Source organism: Ursus americanus, chromosome 10, assembly GCF_024610735.1.
Source record: "Ursus americanus isolate L20-20 chromosome 10, mUrsAme1.1.p, whole genome shotgun sequence".
Taxonomy (NCBI): domain Eukaryota; kingdom Metazoa; phylum Chordata; class Mammalia; order Carnivora; family Ursidae; genus Ursus; species Ursus americanus.
The window spans coordinates 64,667,763-64,691,042 of NC_142136.1; the positions used below are offsets into that span (position 1 = coordinate 64,667,763).

General features: G+C 31.8%; 1 protein-coding gene across 9 annotated transcripts in view; it reads right to left on the reverse strand.

Moving 5' to 3' along the window:
* Nucleotides 1-23,280, reverse strand: part of NBEA (neurobeachin) — a 662,067-nt gene that overhangs the window by 493,202 nt on the left and 145,585 nt on the right. For all 9 annotated transcript variants that reach the window (XM_087865187.1, XM_045796974.2, XM_045796975.2 and 6 more), the window contains exons 12-17: nucleotides 20,895-21,047; nucleotides 19,574-19,742; nucleotides 12,951-13,030; nucleotides 12,174-12,236; nucleotides 11,980-12,077; nucleotides 8,199-8,291 (exon numbers count right to left, since the gene is read on the reverse strand). In XM_087865187.1, coding sequence (XP_087721313.1) covers nucleotides 8,199-8,291; nucleotides 11,980-12,077; nucleotides 12,174-12,236; nucleotides 12,951-13,030; nucleotides 19,574-19,742; nucleotides 20,895-21,047 — 656 coding nt within the window. The remainder of the gene's footprint in view (nucleotides 1-8,198; nucleotides 8,292-11,979; nucleotides 12,078-12,173; nucleotides 12,237-12,950; nucleotides 13,031-19,573; nucleotides 19,743-20,894; nucleotides 21,048-23,280) is intronic.

Sequence of the window (23,280 nt, forward strand, 5' to 3'; positions counted from 1 at the left end):
GCTGTATATACTATTTGGAACAGACTTCTCCATTTTAATGATATATTTCAAACCTATCTCTAGTTCAGCTGACAATGTGTATGGATCTAACAACATGTATTCCAAGCACTTGATGGAAATTATAAACTAGGTGTGACAAGGGACCAACCCAACAGACTTCAGTTTAGCTTCATCTATGGAGCCATCTCAGATTTCCTGCCAGACAACTGCTCTATACACAAATGAGACACTGAGTTTGGGTTATATTTCACTTCTTAATAGTTTTAGAGAAGATTTTCTTAAGTTTTTAGGTATATACTCAAACCCTCTATAAATACTAACCTATTTCTTCTTCCCTAATAATTGTTTTATTTGCCTCAAATCTTGAACAATAATTAATAGTAATTATTATAGTAGAAACACTTATCTCACTGATCTAAATGCTGCTAGTATTTCATATTTAAATTTTATATTTAAGATAAATATATTGAAGATATATTCTGCTTTTATCAGAATTACATGTTAAATTGTACTTATTGGGGCGCCTGGGTGGCGCAGTCGTTAAGCATCTGCCTTTGGCTCAGGGCGTGATCCCGGTGTTCTGGGATCGAGCCCCACATCAGGCTCCTCCGCTGGGAGCCTGCTTCTCCCTCTCCCACTCCCCCTGCTTGTGTTCCCTCTCTCGCTGGCTGTCTCCTTCTGTCAAATAAATAAATAAAATCTTAAAAAAAAAATTGTACTTATTACTTTTTTGCTAACAATTTAAATTATCACATTGCAATATGCTGTGATTAACCATTTTAAATCTACTTTATCATTTATCCTTAAAACTCAGTGAGAGAAGCCGTATGATTTTACTCATTTATAGGTTAAAAACTGAGGCTCAAGAATGTTTCCAAAACCATTTGGAAAATTTGTGGTTAAGCCAGGATCCAAACCTATGCAGTCCAACTTGAAAAGCAATGAATTACATGTATTTTACTAACAATTATCTCTATTCAACATCAAGTGAATACATGCTTTGTTTTAAATGTTTTATTTTACATTTAGATTTAATTTTATAATCATACTGATAGAAATCATTTGGACTTAATTCCCTGTGTAGCTAAGTAGTTAAGAAAACACTTAATTTCAGTGTTACCCCAGTCCTTTTACTACATGATTGTACCAATCAAGAACTCCTCATTTTAACTAATCAATCACTGATTTTATTCAATACAAATCCATCAATAAAATAGTGAATGAAAATACTTCCAAGATTTTAAGTTGCTGTTATTTTTAAATATTTGTAATTTTTTTCTAAACAATGTTATTATTAAAAAATTATATCAATAGGTTAAAATTCACATTGTTAAAAAATTGATTGATCCACATCCACCTTCATTTCCACCAACTCCCCATTAGGAGCCACTGTTCTTTTTTTTTTTTTTTTTTTTAAGATTTTATTTATTTATTTGACAAAAAGAGCAAGAGAGCACAAGCAGGGGAGCAATAGAGGGAGAAGGAGGAGCCCAATGTGGGGGTCGATCTCAGGACCCTGGGATCATGACCTGAGCTGAAGGCAAACACTTAACCGACTGAGCCACCTAGGCACCCCTAGAAGCTACTACTGTTCATAGTTTGTTTCTTACATATCCTTCTAGATTTTCCCAGTGTAATACAGGAAGTACTATATTCTTATATCCTCTTATTTTTACAAAACCACACCCAGTACATATTCATCTATACTATTTGTTTTCAATCATGCGACAATGTAACCGTGGTATCAATATACTGACTTATCTCGTTAGTTTTGTTTTACGACTGCATGGCATTCTATTTAATGAATGAACCATACATTATTTAACAAATCCCCTATTAAGAGAAATTTAAGATTTCTCCTAACCTTTATGATTATAAACAACAGAACAATCAATAACTCTGAAGAGCCATGTTTTCATATGTGTATAAGCAATAAATCTCCGGGTTAAAAAGTATATGTATTTGTTATTTTGACAGACACTGATCAAAATTAACACTGTATTCCAAATGGGACTATACTAATCCATGCTCCAGTTAGCAGTGTGTGAGAATGTTTGCTCCCCCACAACCAATCTAATATATTGATGTCTTAGTTTCAGTTTATATTTCCCTTTTTTTAAAGAAGATTTTATTTATTTATTTGTCAGAGAGAGAGAGAGACCGAGAGAGAGAGCCCAAGCAGGGGGAGCAGCAGGCAGAGGGAGAAACAAGCTCCCCCTGAGCAAGGAGCCTGATCAGGGACTAGATCCAGGACCCTGGGATCATGACCTGAGCCAAAGGCAGGTGCTTAACCAACTGAGTCACCCAGCATCCTTATATTTCCCTTATTACAAGTAGACTCCCTTCTTTTCAAATGTTTCTGTGCCGTGCATATTCTCCTCTATGAGCTGACCATTCATTCATACCCTTTTTCTCTTTTTCTACTAGGTTGTCTTATCAATGTCTAGGAAAACTGGGCAAAATTATCATGTAAAATTCTTTTAATTTTCTCAATTTGTATATTAATTATGGAAATTACAATTTATTTTGTACATTCATACTTTTGCCCTTTCTTTAGTTGCTTAATGATTTATCCATCTATATCATGAGTTATAAAAAATCAGTTTTTTAGCGGCACTTGGGTGGCTCAGTCGTTAAGTGTCTGCCTTCGGCTCAGGGCGTGATCCTGGCGTTCTGGGATCAAGCCCCACATCAGGCTCCTCTGCTGGGAGCCTGCTTCTTCCTCTCCCACTCCCCCTGCTTGTGTTCCCTCTCTTGCTGGCTGTTTCTCTCTGTCAAATAAATAAATAAAATCTTTAAAAAAATAAAATAAAATAAAATAAAAAAATAAAAAATCAGCTTTTTAAATGATTTTCTGTGTCCTGAATCATTATACTTTTCTATTTATTAATTACGACCTTCCATTTATTTGGTTATTCTTTTCCTACTTATATATTTTAATTATTTTTTTGTATTTTCTTTTTATTGCTCTATAACTATGGATTTTCCCATAACCACTTCTTTGGCTATATCTCATAGGTTTTTTGAAGTTGTTTTTTTTTTAATTCTGCAGTTTGTCCATACAACTGTGGGTTTATTGTTTTCCATTGTATTCTATTGATCTATGTATCTATTTTCATGCCAATACTATACCGTTTTAATTACTACCACCTTGTAATATAACTTGAAATCTGGAACTGTAATACCTCTGGCTTTGTTCTTTTTCAAGACTGCTTTGTCCATTTGGGGTCTGGTCTTTTGTGGTTCCACACAGGTTTTAGGATTGTTTGTTCTAGTTCTGTGAAAAATGCTTGTGGTATTTTGTTAGGAATTCCTTTAAATCTGTAGATTGCTTTGGGTAATACAGACATTTTTACAATATTGTTTTTCCAACTCATGAGTATGGAGTGTTTTCCCATTTCTTTGCATATTCTTGGCATTTCTTTCATCAGCGATTTATAATTTTCAGAGTATAGGTCTTTCACCTCTTCAGCTAAGTTTTATTCCTAGATATTTTATTGTTTTTGGTGCAATTCTAAATGGGATCATTTTCTTAATTTCACTTTTTGCCACTTCACTCTTAGTGTATAGGAATGCAACAAATTTCTGTACATTGATTTTGTAATCAACAAAGGAGGACTAAATATACAATGGGAAATTGACAGCTTTTTCAACAAATGGTGTTAGAATAACTGGACAGCCATATGCAAAAGAATGAAACTGGAACACTTTCTTTCATCATACACAAAAACAAAGTCGAAATTGATTAAAGACCTAAAGTGAGACCTGAAATCATGAAATTGCTAGAAGAGAGCACAGGTAATAATCTCTCTGACATCAGCCACAGCAATATTTTTCTAGATATGTCTCCTGAGGCAAGGGAAATAAAAGCAAAAATAAACTATTGGGACTACAACACAATAAAAAGTTTCTGCACAACAAAAGAAACAATCAACAAAACTAAAAGGCAACCCAGATAATGGGAAAAGATATTTGCAAATGACATATCCAATAAAGGGTTAGTATCCAAAATATATAAAGAACTGATACAACTCAACCTAAGAAACAAATAATCCAATTAAAAATGAGCAGAAGATATGAACACATATTTCTCTAAAGAAGACATACACAGATGGCCAACACACACTTGAAAAGATGTTCAATATCACTCATATCAGAGAAATGCAAATCAAAACTATAATGAGATATCACTTCATACCTGTCAGAATGACTAAAATCAAAAACACAAGAAACAAGTGTTGGTGAGAATGTGGAGAAAAAGGATCTCTCTGGCACTCTTCATGGGAATGCAAACTGTTGCAGCCACTGTGGAAAACGGCATGGAAGTTTTTCAAAAAATTAAAAACAGAACTATGCTATGATCAAGGAATTGCCCTGCTGGGTATTTACCCAAAAATACAAAAACACTAATTCAGAGGGATGCACGCACCCCTGTGTTTATTACAGCATTATTTCCAATAGTCAAACTACGGAAGCAGCCCAGTGTCCACTGATAGAAGAATGGATAAAGAAGATGTGGTATATATATATACAATGGAATATTATTCAGCCGTAAAAAATGAAATCTTGCTATTTGCAATAACATGGATAGAGCTAGAGGATATAATGCCAAGCAAAATAAATCAGAGAAAGACAAATACCACATGATCTTACTCACATGTGGGATTTAAAAAACAAAACAAACAAGCAAAGGAAAAAAAGAGAGAGAGAGACAAACCAAGACTATAGAAAACCAAACTATAGAAAATAAGCTGATGGTTACCAGAGGGGAGGTGGGTAAGGGGGATGGGGAAAACAGGGGATGGGATTAAAGAGTACACTTACCATGATGAAAAATAAAATAAAATCCTGAAAAAAATTCTGAAATTTGTGTGCATCTTTTCTTTGACACAAAAGTTGATTAATAAATTTTAAATTTCTTTTTTAAGATTTTATTTATTTGAGAGAGAGTGAGAGAGAGGGACAGCATGAGATGGAGGAGCACCAGAGGGAAAAGCAGACTCCCTGCTGAGCAGGGAGCCTGATGTGGGACTTGATCCTGGGACTCCAGGATCATGACCTGAGCCGAAGGCAGATGCTTAACCGACTGAGCCACCTAGGTGCCCAAATTTTAAATTTCTAAGTAGAAGAAACTTTGGTTTCTGATTTTGTTCCTATTTTCTAAATTTACTGTATGTTAATAAGAGAACCTTGTCTATTTTAATTTTTAGGTTTTAGAATTTTTCTTTGATGTCTACGATGCCATGTCAAATTTCCATAAATGTTCCATGGCATTGAAGTTATTTTATCAACATGATACAGATTTCAAACTATATTAATCAGATTTACCTTGTTATTTATATTACTTTCCCCTTTGATTTTTTTATGAACCAAGATACATGAATTAAAATTTGTTTTAATGTTTTAAACTAATGGTAATTGTATTATTTCTCCTATAATTGCCTTTTCATGAAAGTTTCACCCTTTAACATTATGTGTCCTTCTTTATGTTATTTATTATTTTCTGGCTTGACTTCTCATTTGTCCATTGCTAAGATCATGATTCCTGCTTTTTCCATTTGTATATATGTGGCATAACCTGTAGGTATCCTTTAATTTTCAATCTTTCTGAATCACTTTATTTTAGTATGTTTCTTGTATATAGATCTGGGGTTTATTACTGTGATGAACCATTTTGTTTTGTTTTGTTTTTTCTTAAAAAAGGAGATTAACAAAAATGTTTACATTTATTTTTATGGCTGCTGTTTGGTGCTACATATGTCGGATTTTATGTTATGCTTCCAACTTTTATAGATTTTTTTAAGATTCCATTACATGTATTATTCTTAGTTTTATTTGTATAGTTCTTTATTATCTTGAAAGCATTATAATTTTGCCAAAATTCTTGTCTTTGTAACTTTATATAAAGGAATATAAAGTCCTCTATGTGTTTAGAAAGTGTATTTCCATTACGAGCAATGATAAATCCAATGTATTTACTCTTAATTTTTCATCTCTCCTGTGCCATCAAATCTTAGTAAGACTGTGTTTCTAATATTTCATTTGTCAGCTTCTTATGGATAACCTCTGACTCTTTGGATTTACTCTACTTTCTGTCTTTGCTCAGCCCTTTCCCAATTCATAAAACTGTAGCATTTCTGCATTATTAGGGCATATGAAAGTAAATTCTGGTCTGTCACTCTGTTTGAAATGTTTGTTTTACGTTTAGTTTTACTGTTAAATTCATTCAGTCTTCACCAGTATTACTTAGCTATAGTCTGTCCAGTCATCCTGACTGGCTGAACTTTGTCCCCAGGAATTTTCTCAATAATCATTCAGAAAAACAACTCTTTGTATGGTTAAAAATTGTTTGGCAGCATCCTTTTTACTTAAATGATACTGTGGTTCCCATTTTCTTCACTTCAATATCCTATGGGTGTTGCTCTGTTTTCTCTATTGAAAAGTGTTCTAGAAAAGTCTAACGCCCAACTCAAATTTCCCCCTTATTTGCACACTGCTGAACAAAGTATTCTTGACTTACATTTAAATCCAATAGTTTACTTTTGTGCTGACCATTCTAGGAAAATACTCCCTGGTACACAGCAGGGTTTTTTAATATGGATGGCAAAATCTTATATTAGGACTTCACTGAATTATAGCTTTAAATATTTGGTTAGTTCCATTGTTCTGCTTTTCTTATTTGGGGACTCAATTTAGACCATTGTTGGAATTTCTGTGCATTCCGTATCAATCATTATCTCTTTGATCCTTCTCAACTCTTATATTTCCATCCATACATATTATTTGCTTTGTTTTCATTTTTATCTTCTGTGTATCTTACTTTGCCAACGACACAATTTATCTTCCTTTAGGCTTCCTCTGATTTCATTTTTATGAAATTTTCTTCAACAAAAGTAAAATAGAAACTTTCCTCCAAAGTTCTGTTAGTCCATGATCCAACACTTCTGTGTTATCCTACCATTTCTTCCAACTTCTTGAAATTCTGCTTAGTAGTATTCCTTCCCCAGAACAAATTCATTTATTTTTTAAACTTACAGTAAAATTTCTAGTCACAATTATTATGTATTCTATAACAATATTTTTCCTGTGAGTGTTCTTATCTGCAAGTTGGTTTTGCTTATCTTTTCCACATTGCTGTATTTTTAAACGTGTTTTCTTAACAATTTTTAAGAGGTTGCATCTAGGGCTAGAATTCTTTATTTAATTTCTCCTAGTTAATTTCTTTTACTTAACCAAAGTTACATGAGTAGTCCTTCTCTCTTAATATTAAAAGTACACGGGCTTCTTACTCTAATATTCAATCAACTAGTACATTGATAGTTCCTCATATAGGCATAATTCTTTCCTACAATCCAGGCTTTGTTGAACTAATTCCTATAATGGTAACATGTCTATTCTCCCTTACGTGACTATTGATTTGGTACCAAAATAAAAAGCATCTATCCACTCTTTCAAACTATTTAGCATGTTAGAGATGTCTTATCTGGATCTTGTGTAGTTTTTATCAGTGTTATCAATAAAATCTTGGTAAATTTAAGCACCAAAAAGAAATAGCAACCATGAGGTTTTGAGAGGAATCCCATCTAGCAATAATTAAATGATACATTCTTGGGCTCATTTGTATAGAAAATGAATTTTTAAAAAAAATAATTTTGCACTGGACAACATAACATGAAAAACATTTATTATATCAGCAAGTGACACTTAAAAGTATCTAAATTCTGGACTTTGGGGAAAAAAGAAATATTCTAGGATCTTTAAATCACAAAAATAATCAGTAAGCTTCAGTCTTAGAAAAAAATACAAGTAATAAAATACTGACTATGCTAGCATGTAAACAAAAGAGCAGCTCTCATATATATGGGATTCCCTGTCAGGAAAGTTTTCATTAAAATCATATCCATAAGTGTTTTGTTTTATTTGATGAAATATTTTCTTATATCCTTAAAATGAATAGCATTTTCTTTCAGCGAAAAATAAAAATAAACTGTATTACTTAAATTGTGAATTTGTTCTATAATCTACTATTAATAAGCATTCTTTTATAAAACACTTTCACCACTGTTACAACAGGAAGCTATTATTCTCTGCTGTAAGATTATTCAAGTCAAATTTCATGTTCCATTAGAAACAAAACTACAGTAAAATACAATTTCAATAGGTATTTCCACAATTCATTATGAAAAACATCAACTTACTTGTGACCTAAATGCTTCAGAAAGTATCCCAGAACCTTCAGAGCTTGAACCCAAATACTTTCACTTTTAGAAGCCAGTAATTTGTAGATTACTCTAAAAAATACAGAAATAAATGACCTTTTAAGCATTTACAAATATTAAAAATATAAGCACTATATACTTTACAATGAATTATAAATATAAAAAATATAAAGTACTTCTCAGGATTAAATTCTTTGAGAAAATAAAAATTAGCACATTGTACCAATATTTCTTTAAATTTGGCCTTCAAATAAATACTCAAGTTCAAAGTGATTCGTTGCTCATTAAGTATTGCCTTCTAGCATATTGAAAAAAAATTCTATTTTAAGATACATGCTTAGTTAGGCTGTATTTCCCCTTCTATTAGAACTGCCCCTGACATTTATACTTGATGACCTTTTTTTCTTGTTTATAGCTAATTGGACCATGGATAGAAACTTGCCCAATTATTTCTTTTTTCTGAGCATTTGGAGTGAGATCTGAGAAACAATATCTAGTACTTTTGGGCTCTTGAATTAGAAAATTATTTAAAACAGAAACTATAAGGCAGCCTTGTTTTGTTCACAGAGACAAGTCTATACACAAAAGGAAGAATAAAGCAACCATACAGGAAGTAGCAAAGGAAGTAGTTTCCTTATACCTTTCCAATTCCTTGTTCTTACCCTAATGAGATTTCTGTGACAAACACATTATTCTGTTTTTATTTAAATTGGTTTGAGAAGTTTCCTGCTACTTGGAGCAGAGAAGTCTCTACTAACATGTAACCTAACCTAACATATACAGTCATTTTGAATATGATATAAGAACAGCGTTATAATTTTCAAAAATATTTAAAAATTTTTATCTTGTGTTTTTTTAGATATAAAAGTAAATATTTTTCTTCTATAAGGTAGTAGGGGACAATAATAAGTATATTCTTTTGCAACTAATTCGAGAATTTAAGAAAGTTCTTTGAAAATGGTGACTATAAAATGAGGATGTGCTTTACTATATTAAAATTCTTTTAAAAAATAAATGTCATTTTACATTTTTAAGATGAAGTAATCTAGGCTAAACAAAAAGTTGATATTAGAAGATACAGTATAGTTTTTATATTGTTTCAGTGACATTTAAAAAAGGGAACATATAAAGCTAGTCACATCTGTTTTAACAGTGGCTTATACTATTAAAAAATAATATATTGTTGATATTGCTTCTTATTTGTGTGTTACTCTACTGAAGAACAGACGGAGGTAAACATTAGAGTTACTATTTCCTTTAGAAGATGATTTTTTTTCCAAAGCCTCAAATTCCTAAATATGTATTTACATTGAAATCTACTTTCAGAACTTTTATGGACCAAGATCAGAATAATAATAATTAAAAAAAAAAACAAGTATAAGAATAGGAAACTTACATGTAAGAAAAAGAACTATTCAGGAAATCATGAAAAAGAATATTCAACCGTAAAAATAATCTCGACAACCAAAGTAAAAGCTCACAGCCTAAAAACGTGACTAGATTCAGATATGTATGGAATCAGAAACTCCCATAGAATTCCTATATTCTGGAAATAACTTTAAATTGTAGGGATAAGAAAGGTATAAAATCCACCCAGGATTGACAATTGAAACATGAAAACATCTAGGGCCACCTCTCATCTACATTACATAGGATTTTCTTTACAACTAGACAAGTGTTTCTTAACAAAATAAGATATGAACACAGGACTATAATACAGTATGAATTGGAAATTTACTGACAAATCAGTTAAGAATGTTTACCTGAAATATAATAAGATAGTTAGGTGAATCCTAATTCATCTGTTTGAGCTTACTATATTAAGCCAACAAATAATCTAAATTACTTGAGACAAGTACTTATGTATTCTTTTCTTCAAAGATTTTCAGATATAAAAATACCACATTTTTAGCTGCTCAGTTCAATGCTGTATTATCACATGGTCTTTCTTAAAATATCACCAGAATTAAGTTCAGTCTTTGTGTTCAGTTATTAGTGTGTATAAATTACAATTAATCAGAATTTTCCCAGAAAATATTTCATATATCTGTTATCTTGAGTACCCACCTTTCTAAGATACAGACCTTTAAATGTTCTATCTAAGAAGCCTATTTTTTCCATATCTTTCGTCAAAGCCTACATTCTCCACATTTTTTTGAAATGGAAAAACTGAAGTAGAAAACCTTCCATCTTTGTCACTGTTTTGAACACACTGGTAACAACAGGACATGTTTAGCAGGTGTCAATCATGAGAACCAGGCCTTGGTACTCATTGTGTCTAATCATTCCATTCATACTATACATATAAATTACTATTTTAGGCCCTAAAGATCTAACCAAATATCATTCTCCTTTGTAAGATCATATATAGAGTGAATCTGTCAAAGTAATGCAGAATTTTATGTCTGAATTTCATATTAACCAATCTAAGATTGGTATCATCCACAAGGATGATGAGGACATTTTTAATTGATTCACTTACCAGTTGATATAATAAATAAAGGAGATACTAGGATCTAAGGTCAAGGATACTAATTGTTCAATCTAAATATAATTTAAGAAGAATAACTGTATTATATGATTAGGTTGAATTTTTAGTAAACATTTAAATATCAGTTACTTAGTAAACAGTTTTTAGTGAACAGTTAAATATCAGCAATTTCATATAAGTCAACCTTATAGTAAGAAAATATTTATAGTTCTTAATAATTAGATGTGTAATCCTCTTCTTCAAATTTGAGTAGCAACTCCATGGATTGTAAACTCAAAGGTCATAGTGATAAACAGGACATTCAATAGAAATGATGTGATTGCTTCTCTGATTGAGAAAGGAGTCCTTCAAATCTAGATAATTGTCATTTGTTGATATAAATGGCCAAATAAAAGAAGCACTAATAAAATCCCTTGGCAGGTATATTATTCCAAATTCTTTTACAACCTGTGGAAGTTCATTGAGTTGCACATGACATAACTTAGATCTCCTCTTCATTCCAATAATTCAGACTTCAGAAAAATTAAAAAGGAGAATCCCTAAGGGGCTAGGTTATAGGTTGAGGTTCATAAGAATACTAATCTAGAACTATTTTTCACTTACCTACAATAATTACTTACAATCATTCTGACTAAACTTACTCTTCAAACTCTTTTGATTTTGTCCTCTTGTTCAAATTACATTGCCACTGTCCTAACTCATCATCCCTGATACTGGTGAATAAAATAATCTCTCTACTTATTTTGCTCCATCAGTTTTACTCCTCTCCAGTTCATTTTCCACACTGCTGACTATAAATCTAACAAAACAGGAATCTGAGCAAATCGGTATCCCATTCAAAAATACTTTATTTCATCACCAACAAAATAAAATCTAAACTTCTTTCTATTATGTGGCCAGTATCCATCCTCAAGATGTGGCCACTATCTACTTCTTGAGCCTAAATTCAACTTTCTTGTGCTCTCTTTTGCTGAAATATACCATGCTCTCTTGTCTTCCTGCAAAAAAAGATGTATTTGTTCTTCACACTACTTGAAATATATTTACGATAGCATCAATTTAATTACTCTTCTTAAGACCAAGACCCACTCTTTAAATACTTCATCAGTTTGAGTATTAGAATATTAATATTAGTTTTCTCTGTTTATTCCCTTCTTGTGTGTAAGATTTGGCTGTATTCATTCAAAAGTTCCAAGAGTAGGAATTATTTTAGAAAGCACAACTGTACTCAATTAAAATCTACTAGTAATACTAATATTATAATCATACCTTATTCCATTTCTTTGATCAAATGCTGGTATCATTGAGGCTGGGTGTTCTGACATTAAAGCCACTAGTAACTGTAACACATCATGAATATTTTCATCCTGCATAATAAGGATCACCAATATTTCTTTAGTTAATATTTTATTCTAGTGCTTTACATAAAATAATTAAAATAGAAGACCCAGACCATGTCCTACCTCATGCATGGTAAGTAGGTAATTTAATATACTTTGAAGTTCATCTTCCTTGACCCCTCGATCCTAATTTTAAAAAATATATATATTATTTAAATCTAAAATTAAAACTTTAAAGACAGGCACCAAATGATCATTTTAAAAGAACATAAGAACAACTTAAAAGTAGTGGTTTTCATTAAAATCTCTAAATATTTCACAATTCACAGACTATATTATTTCCACTTAAATAAGTAAACATCTGGGAAACTATATCTAGTCTTTTAAAGTTGCTAATATTTGATTGACCATCACTATCAAAAGTTAGTATATTTTGATCATCTAACTGTATTCATATTACTTTCTAGCCATTTATTCTTTTCTGAAAATAATGCATAACTTTATAGAACCAATTGATGCATATTTTACTTTTATCTTCCATTTTTCTATATCTTAATCTTTTAAAAATCCTGCTGTGATAAAATACATAATGTATTTTATGTATATTTATGTCTTCTCATACAGGTACATAGACCATTTTCTGGAATAAAAACTTTATGCTCATTTCTTATGCATATTCCTTGTCCATTTCCTGTATCGCTTAGAATGGATGATCTCAAAGAGGATTAACAAAAAGTGAAGTTTAACAAAAGTTAACGAAAAGATATACTTTAGGATTTTGAAAGCTATTCATAAATTAAAAATAGTTACTGCTAATTTTACAATATTGATTTTAAACAATGCCAAAAATTCCTCTTCATCTAATATATTGCAATTCTAAATTATGTATACTTATTTTACCTTTAGTATGAGCTGTTTCAGAAAAAGTAGCATAAATGCCCGCAGTGATATAATTTCTTTTTGTGATGGCCGGGGACCATCTAGAATAAAACAGAAAACATAGAGAAAGAAAAAAAAGGAAAAAAAACCTCATGATATTAAATAAGCTTAATGCAATTATGTGCATTAATACTATGGAATTCTTTAGAAGTTGTATTTATTAGAATTACAGTATTTGTTAGTATTAATGCTATATCAGTTCAATTATATCAGAGGATCCAAGCATTAATTTTCAGATTTGGGCAATTTCAAAGTATTCACCAAATGTCAGATATGGGGGAAAGAATTACTTCTTGAAAAAAATTATATTGCCATTCATTCATAAGTGTATAATCAAATATTTACATAAATAATTTTTCCTACTTTTATTAATTTAATAGTTTCCTTTTTCCCCCAAATCCAAGTTTTCCCAACATTTCTTCCATCTTCAATTAAACCTTTCTTCACTTAAAGGCCGTCTCCATTTTCACACCACGTATTATATAACAAAGCACAGAAAAAGTGACACTCTATTGTTATTATTTGCTTTGCACCTTTTTTCCCCATGTTATTTGTATATACCAAATATGTATTATAGTGGACACTCAAAAAATGCTCATGAGTCAATAAATGAAAATGAATGTGAACAGTTAAAGTGTACATATCAATTCCATCATAACACCTAAATTTCAAAGAAATTAATTGCAAATATTTAATTACCAACAAATGAGATTATTCAATGATATGTGTAATATACACAGTATACAATAATTAAATTATACCTTTAACTATATAGCTAGAACCATGAAAGCCCTTAAGTATCAAGACTTTCTTGAAGCTATGAGGATTTATATAGCTTCTTTATAAGTTCTGAAATAAAAATCCCTATATGTATAATTTATAACATCTTTTATTCACTCAACAAATATTGACATGCAAATTATTACTCAAACAATCCATTCCATCTACTCTTGAAAGAGAAATCTTTCTCATTTCCCAGACTGCCCTCTACATTTCTTGCTCCACTATTGCCAGTAGTGTACAAAATACCCTGTCCTTCCTTACCAATACTTGGTATTAACTTTTTTAAAAAGATTTTCATTGTTGGGGAGCCTGGGTGGCTCAGTTGGTTAAGTGTCTGACTCTTGATTTCAGCTCACGTCATTATCTCAGGGTCATGAGATGGACATCGGGTCCAGCTCTGCGCTGAGCATAGAGCCTGCTTAAGATTTTCTCTCCCTCTCTCTCTGCCCCTCCCCAACTACTCGAGCTCTCTATCTCAAAAAAACAAAAATGAAAGTTTTTCATTGTGAAATATAGCACATATACAGAAGATGTAAATGTACATCTTAATGTACTGGTATAAAATGAACACTCATATAACCACTTTTTAGGTCAAGATACTGAACGCTGACAGTAACCTGGCGAAGAAACCCATTACCGAATGGTATGCAGGTAAAGGAACTACACGAGTGGAGGGGTGAGGTCCTGACAGGATAACGAATCAGATTAAATAACTGCAGATTTCTGATTTCTGTTGTATAAATATTCCCACTATGACTGAATTTAAGCTCAAGCTACCGATGGTGTAATAAAAACCAGGTTGAAAAATTCCTAAATATTTAATAATTGGCTATGCACCGGCTTGTTCCAGCATACCAAAGTCCTCACCCTACACCAGTCATCAGCTCTGAGCCACCTCTTGATCACATCCTCCATTCCATCATGGTAGAGACAACCATTATCTTAGTAATAATTTCCTTACATTCTTTTAATGAAATTGGACAAGTTTTATATTATCTTAGTGTGTCAGTTGTTTCTTTTTTTATTGTAAGGATGAGAATAATAATAGTGCTTATGTCACAGGATATTTTGTAAGGATTAAACAGAGCAACACATGTAAAGGAATTAGACTAATGCCTGGTCCATTTTAATTATAAGCACTCAGTAAATGTTAGCTATAATTACTATTGTCAGACACTGTACAATGTAAAGAGGATGTTCCAGAAAAATATACATATGTATGAGTCTAATACATAATATGAATCCATATTTTACAAAATAGAATAAACAGATATTTTACAAATATAAAATTGAGTAACATAAATCTCAAATGACACCATTTATGTAAAACACAAAAGCTAAACAATCGTTTAGGAATACATACGTAAATAGCAAAGTTGCTAAAGCATACTAAAAAAATAATAAGCATTCAAGTAAGAAAAAGGCATAATAAACATACAACAAAAACATAAAACATAAAATTGAGCATGGGGTTATCTCTATGGCTGGGAATGGGAGGAAGATGTGACCAAAGATAGGTAAATACAGGTTAATGGTAAGATTCTATTTCTTAAGCTTGGTGGGACCTATATGAGGTTTATTACATAATTACATATTTGCATTTATGATGTATTCAAAATAAATCTTTGAAATACCTATAATTTGAAGCACCTACATGTAGGCATGTGTAAGTTTGTGTTTGTATGAGCAGAGAAAAAAAGGCAGAAGAATATATAAGACTGGTGATACGGGCTCCTTGAGAGAATAGTTAAGTTTTTATTTATAAACATTTGTATTATTCTACTTGCTAATTAAGATCATGTATTACTATGGTACCTTGTTAATATAAATAAATTGTTTTACAGTGAAACTTACAGAATAATAATTTAAGAGACAGAAGTGTTAAATAAGAGTCAAGGCAAAAATATCCTACTTCTCAAGTCAGTGCCTACATATGGATTAGTACTATGAAAAGCTAGTGTAGTACAAAGTATCTTTAGAGTGTCCTTAAAAGAAAGTATTTCAGTTCAAAATGGTATTGAAAAAAGTTATTTAGAAAACTATGTTTCAAGTCAGAACCTCACATTTCACTAAATATCCAAGTTAATTTCTGATGGATTAAAAAGTTTAATTAAAAAGATATATTAAAAATAATAAATAAAAAGATATATTAAAAAAGAATAAATCGTAAAGAAAAAGAAATTCTCTTCCACTTTCTTGTCACTTTTCTTTAAAATATATTTCTTTGGTTTCTTCCCTCCCCTCTCCTTGAGGTAGCCAGAGCCAGCCAAGCCTGAGGGCCCTGGGATGGGAGGAAGCAGCAGAGGCCAAGGAAACTCCAGATGCTGGCAGGGCCAAAGAGGCAACTAAGTCTGGCAGGACCTTCAGGGTCAGGGTGAGGAGACAACATGGGCCAGTAGTGTGGTCAGCAGCAAAGAAAACAATCGGGGCTAAGGAGGTGACAAGGACCAGCCAGAGTTAGAGGTGAGGGGATGGTCAGGGCTGACTGGCAATGTCAAAGCTGAGATGGTGATGGTTGAACATGTCAAAACACTGCTTCATAACGTAGAATAAGCAAATATATAAAAACATTAAAGATTACATCAGCCAGATTTTTCACTATTGAAGGAAGAAAGCTATAAATATAATAAGCTTGAGGCTACACTGAACCATGTGGTTTTAAATGGGAAAGGAAGGTATCTGTGTATAAACCTGTATTTCCTAGATCCATGCAGAATGTCTAGAAGCAATGCCACTAAAAGAGCAATAAGTACATGAGGCACACCGAACACCTAAATCTGGGTTTCCAAAAATCATATCCACCAAAACAAACCAGGGCTCTCTGGAGAAATGGTTGATTCCAGGAATGGGTAAGTATAAAATAAACCAAAAACATCTTGTGGCAGAGAGCGAGCACTAAAAAATTATGCACATCTGTCATAAAGACCCAAGATCTCATGTGAAGGTCTCCTACAAGCCAAATCTGGGACAACCTTAACATCCAATAAATAATGATACAACCCAGGAGATAGTCTCTGGGCTAAATCCATTAAGCCTTAACATTTTTTAAGTTTCACTGAAACAAACCATATCTATTCACTTACATACTGTCTATGTCAGTTTTTGTTACACATTGGCAGAGGTGACTACTTGTAACAGCGCCCTTACGCTCCCTAAGCCTAAAATATTTCCGTGTGGCTCTCTGCAGAGAAAGTGTGCCAACTATTGATATAATACACAGAATAAAACAGAAATTCAGGAAATTGATGCTGATATAAAATTAACAAATAAATGGAGAGAAAAAACAAGTTCCTTCTTATCGTAGAATTCAAACAAATATATGTCTTAGAAAATATTGTCATTTAGCAGCAATCACAATAAAGACCAATTATGACAAGAGCCACTGATGAACTAAAACCAGTAAGTGAAGGTTTGTTGAAGAGCAAGATATTTACATAGTCTCAATGTGTTTCTCCACCAAATACTTATTATTCCAGAAGAGAAAGTAACAATTTTATAATGAAGAACTTTGGCAGACACCACATTAATCAAATAATCAAAGTCGACATCCCCAGTAATAAGACAACTCGACGTCATGAGCCTCTTGACGTGATACAGTGTGGCAGAATTGGTACGACTCCCATGTGATTCCAACCAAAAATGAAAAACCTGGATCATCATGAGCAAATATCAAACAATCCAAATTAAGGGACGTTCTAAGAAATAATGTGTCTGTATTCTTCAAAAATATCAAGGTCACGAAAGACAAAGAAATACAAAAAAAAAAAAAAAAACTATTCTATATTGAAGAAAATTAAAGTGACAAGGCAACTAAATGCAATTTACAATCCTCGACTGGGATTCACAGAAAAAAAAAAGTTTTTTGGTTTTTTTTTTCTGGAAAGGATATTATTGGAATAATTAGTGAAATTTAAATGCAATCTTTGGATTAGATGATCGCATTGTATTAATGTTAATTACCTGATTCTAATGGTTGTCCTTGGTTATCTAAGACTATGCCTCCTAGGAAATAAACAGTAAAATATTTAGGGTAATACGGTATCACATCTACGATTTATTCTCAACTGATTCAGAAAAAATATGTGCATGTATATATAACTATATTTACATAAAAATGGAGAATGATAAAGTCTATGTGGTAAAATCCAAAATACTGGGCAACACGGTGGGGTTTATGGTAATTCTTTGTATCACTCTTGCAACTTTCTTTAAATTAGAAATTAACTTTCTGAAGCAGAAATGAATACGTATGAATATATGATTTGTTTGGGGTAAAGAAAACTCTAGTGCAGTGTTTTAGAAGATCTGAGTCCCATAGACATGACTCAAATTTTAGTTACTTTGTACCAACTTCCAGTTTCCTAACCAACAAAATAACAGTAATACTGACAACGTAGTTACCAACGTAGTTATGTAGTCCGATGTGTACGTGTAAACATGCCTATGCATATATTATTACATTATATACAAATGATTAAACAAAATTAACAGGATGCTTAGTGCAGATTCAAACTCATGGTGAACGTTCAGTAAATTTTAGGCATTATCAAGATTAAAAGCAATAGAAAAAGCCATGAATGGCAGAATAATACACCAGATTGCAAATAACACAATTTTTAAAGTCCTAACAATAAAAGACATAACATAAGCTAATAAATGAAAATTAAAATAGTGAAATGTTATTTTCCCTTATTAAAAAGATTTTTATAAAACAATAATTTTCAACACTATTGTTAGTATGCTGAGAAAGCACTCTCACATACTACACAGTAATTACTCTCAGTAATTTTAAACAAATCAAAGATGGAAGTAAATGATTATATACAAAGAAATAGATCACTGTTATTTATAGAATCAAAATTTTAGAGACATGTAAATGGTACATTCTTCTAAATTACTATGTAGAGTCAAGAAGAAAACGGAAAAAAAAAATCAAGAAAATCTCAATTCTGTAAAAGAGTTTAAATATTTCACACATTTAATGCAACAAAAAATAGTGGAAGAACACACACCAAACCTGAAACAGTTCTTATTCCTAGGGTTGGGTTATGAGTAATATTTTTCTTCTATATCATTTTATTTTCTATGATGAGTATGCATTTTTATGTAACTAGGAAAGTAGGCAATATTTATTTTTGTTTATTTATTTAAGATTTTATTTATTTTATTTTAGAGAAAGACAGAAAGTGTGCACACCCATGAACATCCACATGAGCTGGGAGAAAGGCACAGGGAGAAGGAAAGAATCCCAAGCAGACTGTGCTGAGCACGGAGCCAGAGGCAGGGCCCCATCTCAGGACCCCAAGACCACAACCCGAGGTGAAACCAAGAGTCCGATGCTCAACGAACTGAGCCACCCAGGTGCCCTGGCAATATTTTTTAAACAACACAACGAAGTATTAAATTAGTTTCTACTACACTTAGAACAAAGGGTGAATTTGGGAGAAAAATATAAAGAAAGGTAACTATCTCAAAGGGTTGAAACAACTGTATTAGAACACATTGGCCATGATCAACTTCATCTGATTTTAATATTACGAATATATTTCCCTGAGCCACAACAAGCATATAGGATAAAAGGCAGAATATTATTTTTTACCTGCCTTTGTTCCAAAAATAACTTAATATTTCAGAACTATAAATTTCTCTACCACAAAAAATTCTCAATATACAAGGTTACTATATAAGAAAGACAATAGTTCAGTGATATTTTCATAACCGTGCACATCTGGTTCCTATAACAGTACTCAGGATATAGACCCATAATAGTACAATGAACGTAGTGGTAGTGTTGTACTTACCTAATCCTTTAGGTGTAATGCCACTACTGTCAGCAGGATTAATGACCCAGTAGTAATATTTTAATGTGTGCATGAGCTGTAATACTGTTCCTACTCTGCGTATGGTGGTGTAAATGGTAGCAGTTCCAATAAATTCAGCAGACAAGTAAGTGTATAGGGAAAGCTGAACCTAATACAGAATATTAACAGAGCATTAAAATAAATTTAAAATGCTTCAAGTGTTTATATTATAAATATACATTCTAATTTAAATGCAAATTAGTAAAGGCCAAGAAAGAACCATTTATTATGAGGTTAAAAATATTTATTAAATATTATTTATATTTTTAAAAGAAAATAATCTGCAGCCAACATATTCTAATAAAATTTATATTAATAAAGGTAATCTGTAGCTATTAACAAAGAAATAATTTTAAATGAGTTAATCAATCAAAAGTAACTGATAGGAAGATCAAATTATTTAAAAAGTTACCTAGACTAAAGCCCTTAATCAAAGTACATTTCAGCAGCTCAGAGGAACAGAACTAACATGAGTCAGCTATATCATATTTGGAAAAAATATACACTGTCATATATCCTAAAAGTTCACATAATTCCAAATTTTCTTAACCCACTGCCACAGTATCAGAACCTAACCAGGTAAGTAGAGAGATGACAAGTAAAATATCTTGTTTAAAAGTGAACAAACTTAAAGTCTGAGTTTAGCACCACAATTAACATGCTAAACAATAATAAAAGTCAGACCCTATATAATCTAACTGAAGTTATGTGGAAAATCTGAAAACTGTAAAAGGCAGCTCGCTTTCATGAAGAATGTCCCTCATTACCAACTTCCACTAGAATACAAGAGGGATAAATTTTGGTATGCAAAATAATAAAAATTTTATGTTGATACATAAAAAACAATGTATGTATTTGTTTTAAAACAAAGAATATTTACAATCATGACATAAACTCTATATTCACCATATAAGCAATTTTCCAGTCACAATGATTGTAATAATCATTATATAATTGGTTACCTATTATTTTCTCTTTTCTTAGTCTTAATAATCAGTGTACCAAATTCCTTCTTGGAAAGATATGAATCACAACTACTAACTTCAGAACATAGTTATTATATCAAGCTTAAACTAGTTTCATTTATCTTAATATTTACATATTTAATATTTTGATTGCTGATTCTGGTAATACAACTGTTTCAGGTTGACTATAAAATATGCCAAAAAAATCCAAATGCTTTCTACTGCATATTTTAAATCCATAACCATAATTTATTAATATTATACTAAAATAAAATGAATGAGAATGAAATTTATACCTTTGCAGGTGTATGTATCCAGATGGCGGGGTTGAATAAAATGTGATCACAAAGCTGCTTTAGCAAAGGTGCTCCATGAGATAGACCATCAAGGTATTTTGCAAAGGATAAAAATTGCTCCAGGACAGCTCTAGTTATATGAACTCTTGATGACTAAAGAAAAAGAAAAGATTTTCAAGCTAAAAATATCCAGAATATCAAATTTTAAGATTGCTGACTTACAATAAGTATGTATGAATTTTTCATATGCCATACTTAATAATTTAAATATAAAACTATATATTTCCTTTGTTATTCAAAATTTAATTATATTCAGAAACGTAAAATTTTAAGGTAATTTTCTGAATGACAATTTGTTACCTGAAGCCCTTTCCAGAACAACCGCAGGTAAGTAACTCAGGTTAAACAATGTCACTTTAAACACAAACTAAAGAAATAAAATAAGCTATGAATAAAAATGGTTTCAACCCATTTTTGTATAAATTGACTAAAGAAGAGATCTCAAAGGAAACTGAAATGGAATAAAATTAATTATCATGATCATACACACACACACACACACACACACAAGATATTGGGAAAGAGAAGTGCTTTCACAAGATCCAAACCAAGAGGCAAATAAACTGACTCCACATTCCACTGAATTTTTTCTTCACAGAGTCACAAATGAGTTGCACATGGCCAAATACAAAGCATCCTACTCAGCATAAACCTTTCAATCTAGCCATGGTATAAGAAAAGCAAATCTCACTTTCCTGGAAATACTGACCCTCAGATTATTCCCAGTGTCCTTTGCTTAAAAGATGGGAACTGCTGAAACTTATTTATTGGGCTTCTCTTTTCCATAAAATCCTTCTTTCTTGATGATATTTTACGTTTCCACAGCTTCACATAACAATATCTCCAGCCTAACACTCCCATTAAGATTTTCAACTGCCATCACCAGTAGGTAACCTACTACCAATGCTATTTAGATAAATGACAGACCTTCCAAAATTCAAACCAAACCTTAAAGCTGCATTGTCCAACATAGTAGCCACTAGCCATGTGTAGCTACTGAGCCCTTGAAATGTGGCTAGTTCTAGGTGACAAGTGTTATAAGTACGTATAGATGGGATTTTGAAGATTTAGAATAAAAAATAATGCAAAATATCTTTTACAATTTTTTAATTGAGTATATGTTGAAGTGATAATATTTAGGACATATAAGGCTAAATAATATACATTATTAAAATTAATTTCACTGGTTATGTTTTATCAAAAATTTTTAAATAACACACGAGACTTGCATTATATTTTGACTAGAAAATACCACCTTAGAGTATAATTTCAGATGAAAATATTATAGAGGAAATGCTGTTGTTTAAAGACCAATTAATTCTAATTCAAATGTCAAAAATATATCTTACTACACAAATCTTTTCTTCCTCATCTAGTGATCCTTTTTGATCCTCCCTAGGATAAAGAATCACCTACCACTCAACCCCAAAGCACAGGTCACATCACATCTTTCTCTCATTATCCATTGACTGAAGTTCAAGTATCACTACAGGATAATTAAGGTCTAAAAGGGACTAAATTGTCTTGCCAATTTTACTTCCCATATGGTTTACTTAACAAGGGCAGCTCAATAAATTTGACATAAGCATGCTATGCATTTCACACTTCTACACAAGTGTGTCACAAACTCATATGATTACAATATTCAAATAGTTAACAATGTAGGAGACAATAAAGAGTAGTGAGAGCTGCCCAAGATACCTAAAGGAAATACAATTCAACACTAGAAAACTTTTCATTGAGCCAAATAAAATATTTCTTTGGGTCAATTTTGCCTACACACCACCAGTCTGCTTCATCTGCTTTCTCTACCATGCTCCCTCAACTTGGAAAACCCTTGCAACCATTTCCTTTACTTAAAGGCAGATTCACTACTTTTAATTTAGTCATACAGAAAATATGCATGTTGAGTACTTACTATTTGCTGGGGACTCTCCTTGGCACTGCGGAAAGAATAGTTAACAAAACTAAAAAAGCCCTGCCCTCACAGAACTTAAATCTTAAGGGAGGAGAAGACAGGGGCATATAATAACATAAAAAAGTAAAATATGTAACAAGTTGGATGCCAGTAAGTACATAAAAAAACACAGTGGATAGCAAATTTGTGGCAGAGTGATTAAGAAAATGTTTTACCAAGTAGGAAGCAATTAATTTGAAGTATCATAAGGGTAGCAATGATTTTTTTTATTACTATGCTTGTATGTTTGACAAAAACGCCCATGGTGGGTAGATTAGCAATAGTCCTACAAAATTCAAACCAAGCCTAGGAGCATAAATTTACATGAAAATTTTATAAGAAGACGGGAAAATGATCCTCACAAGTAGC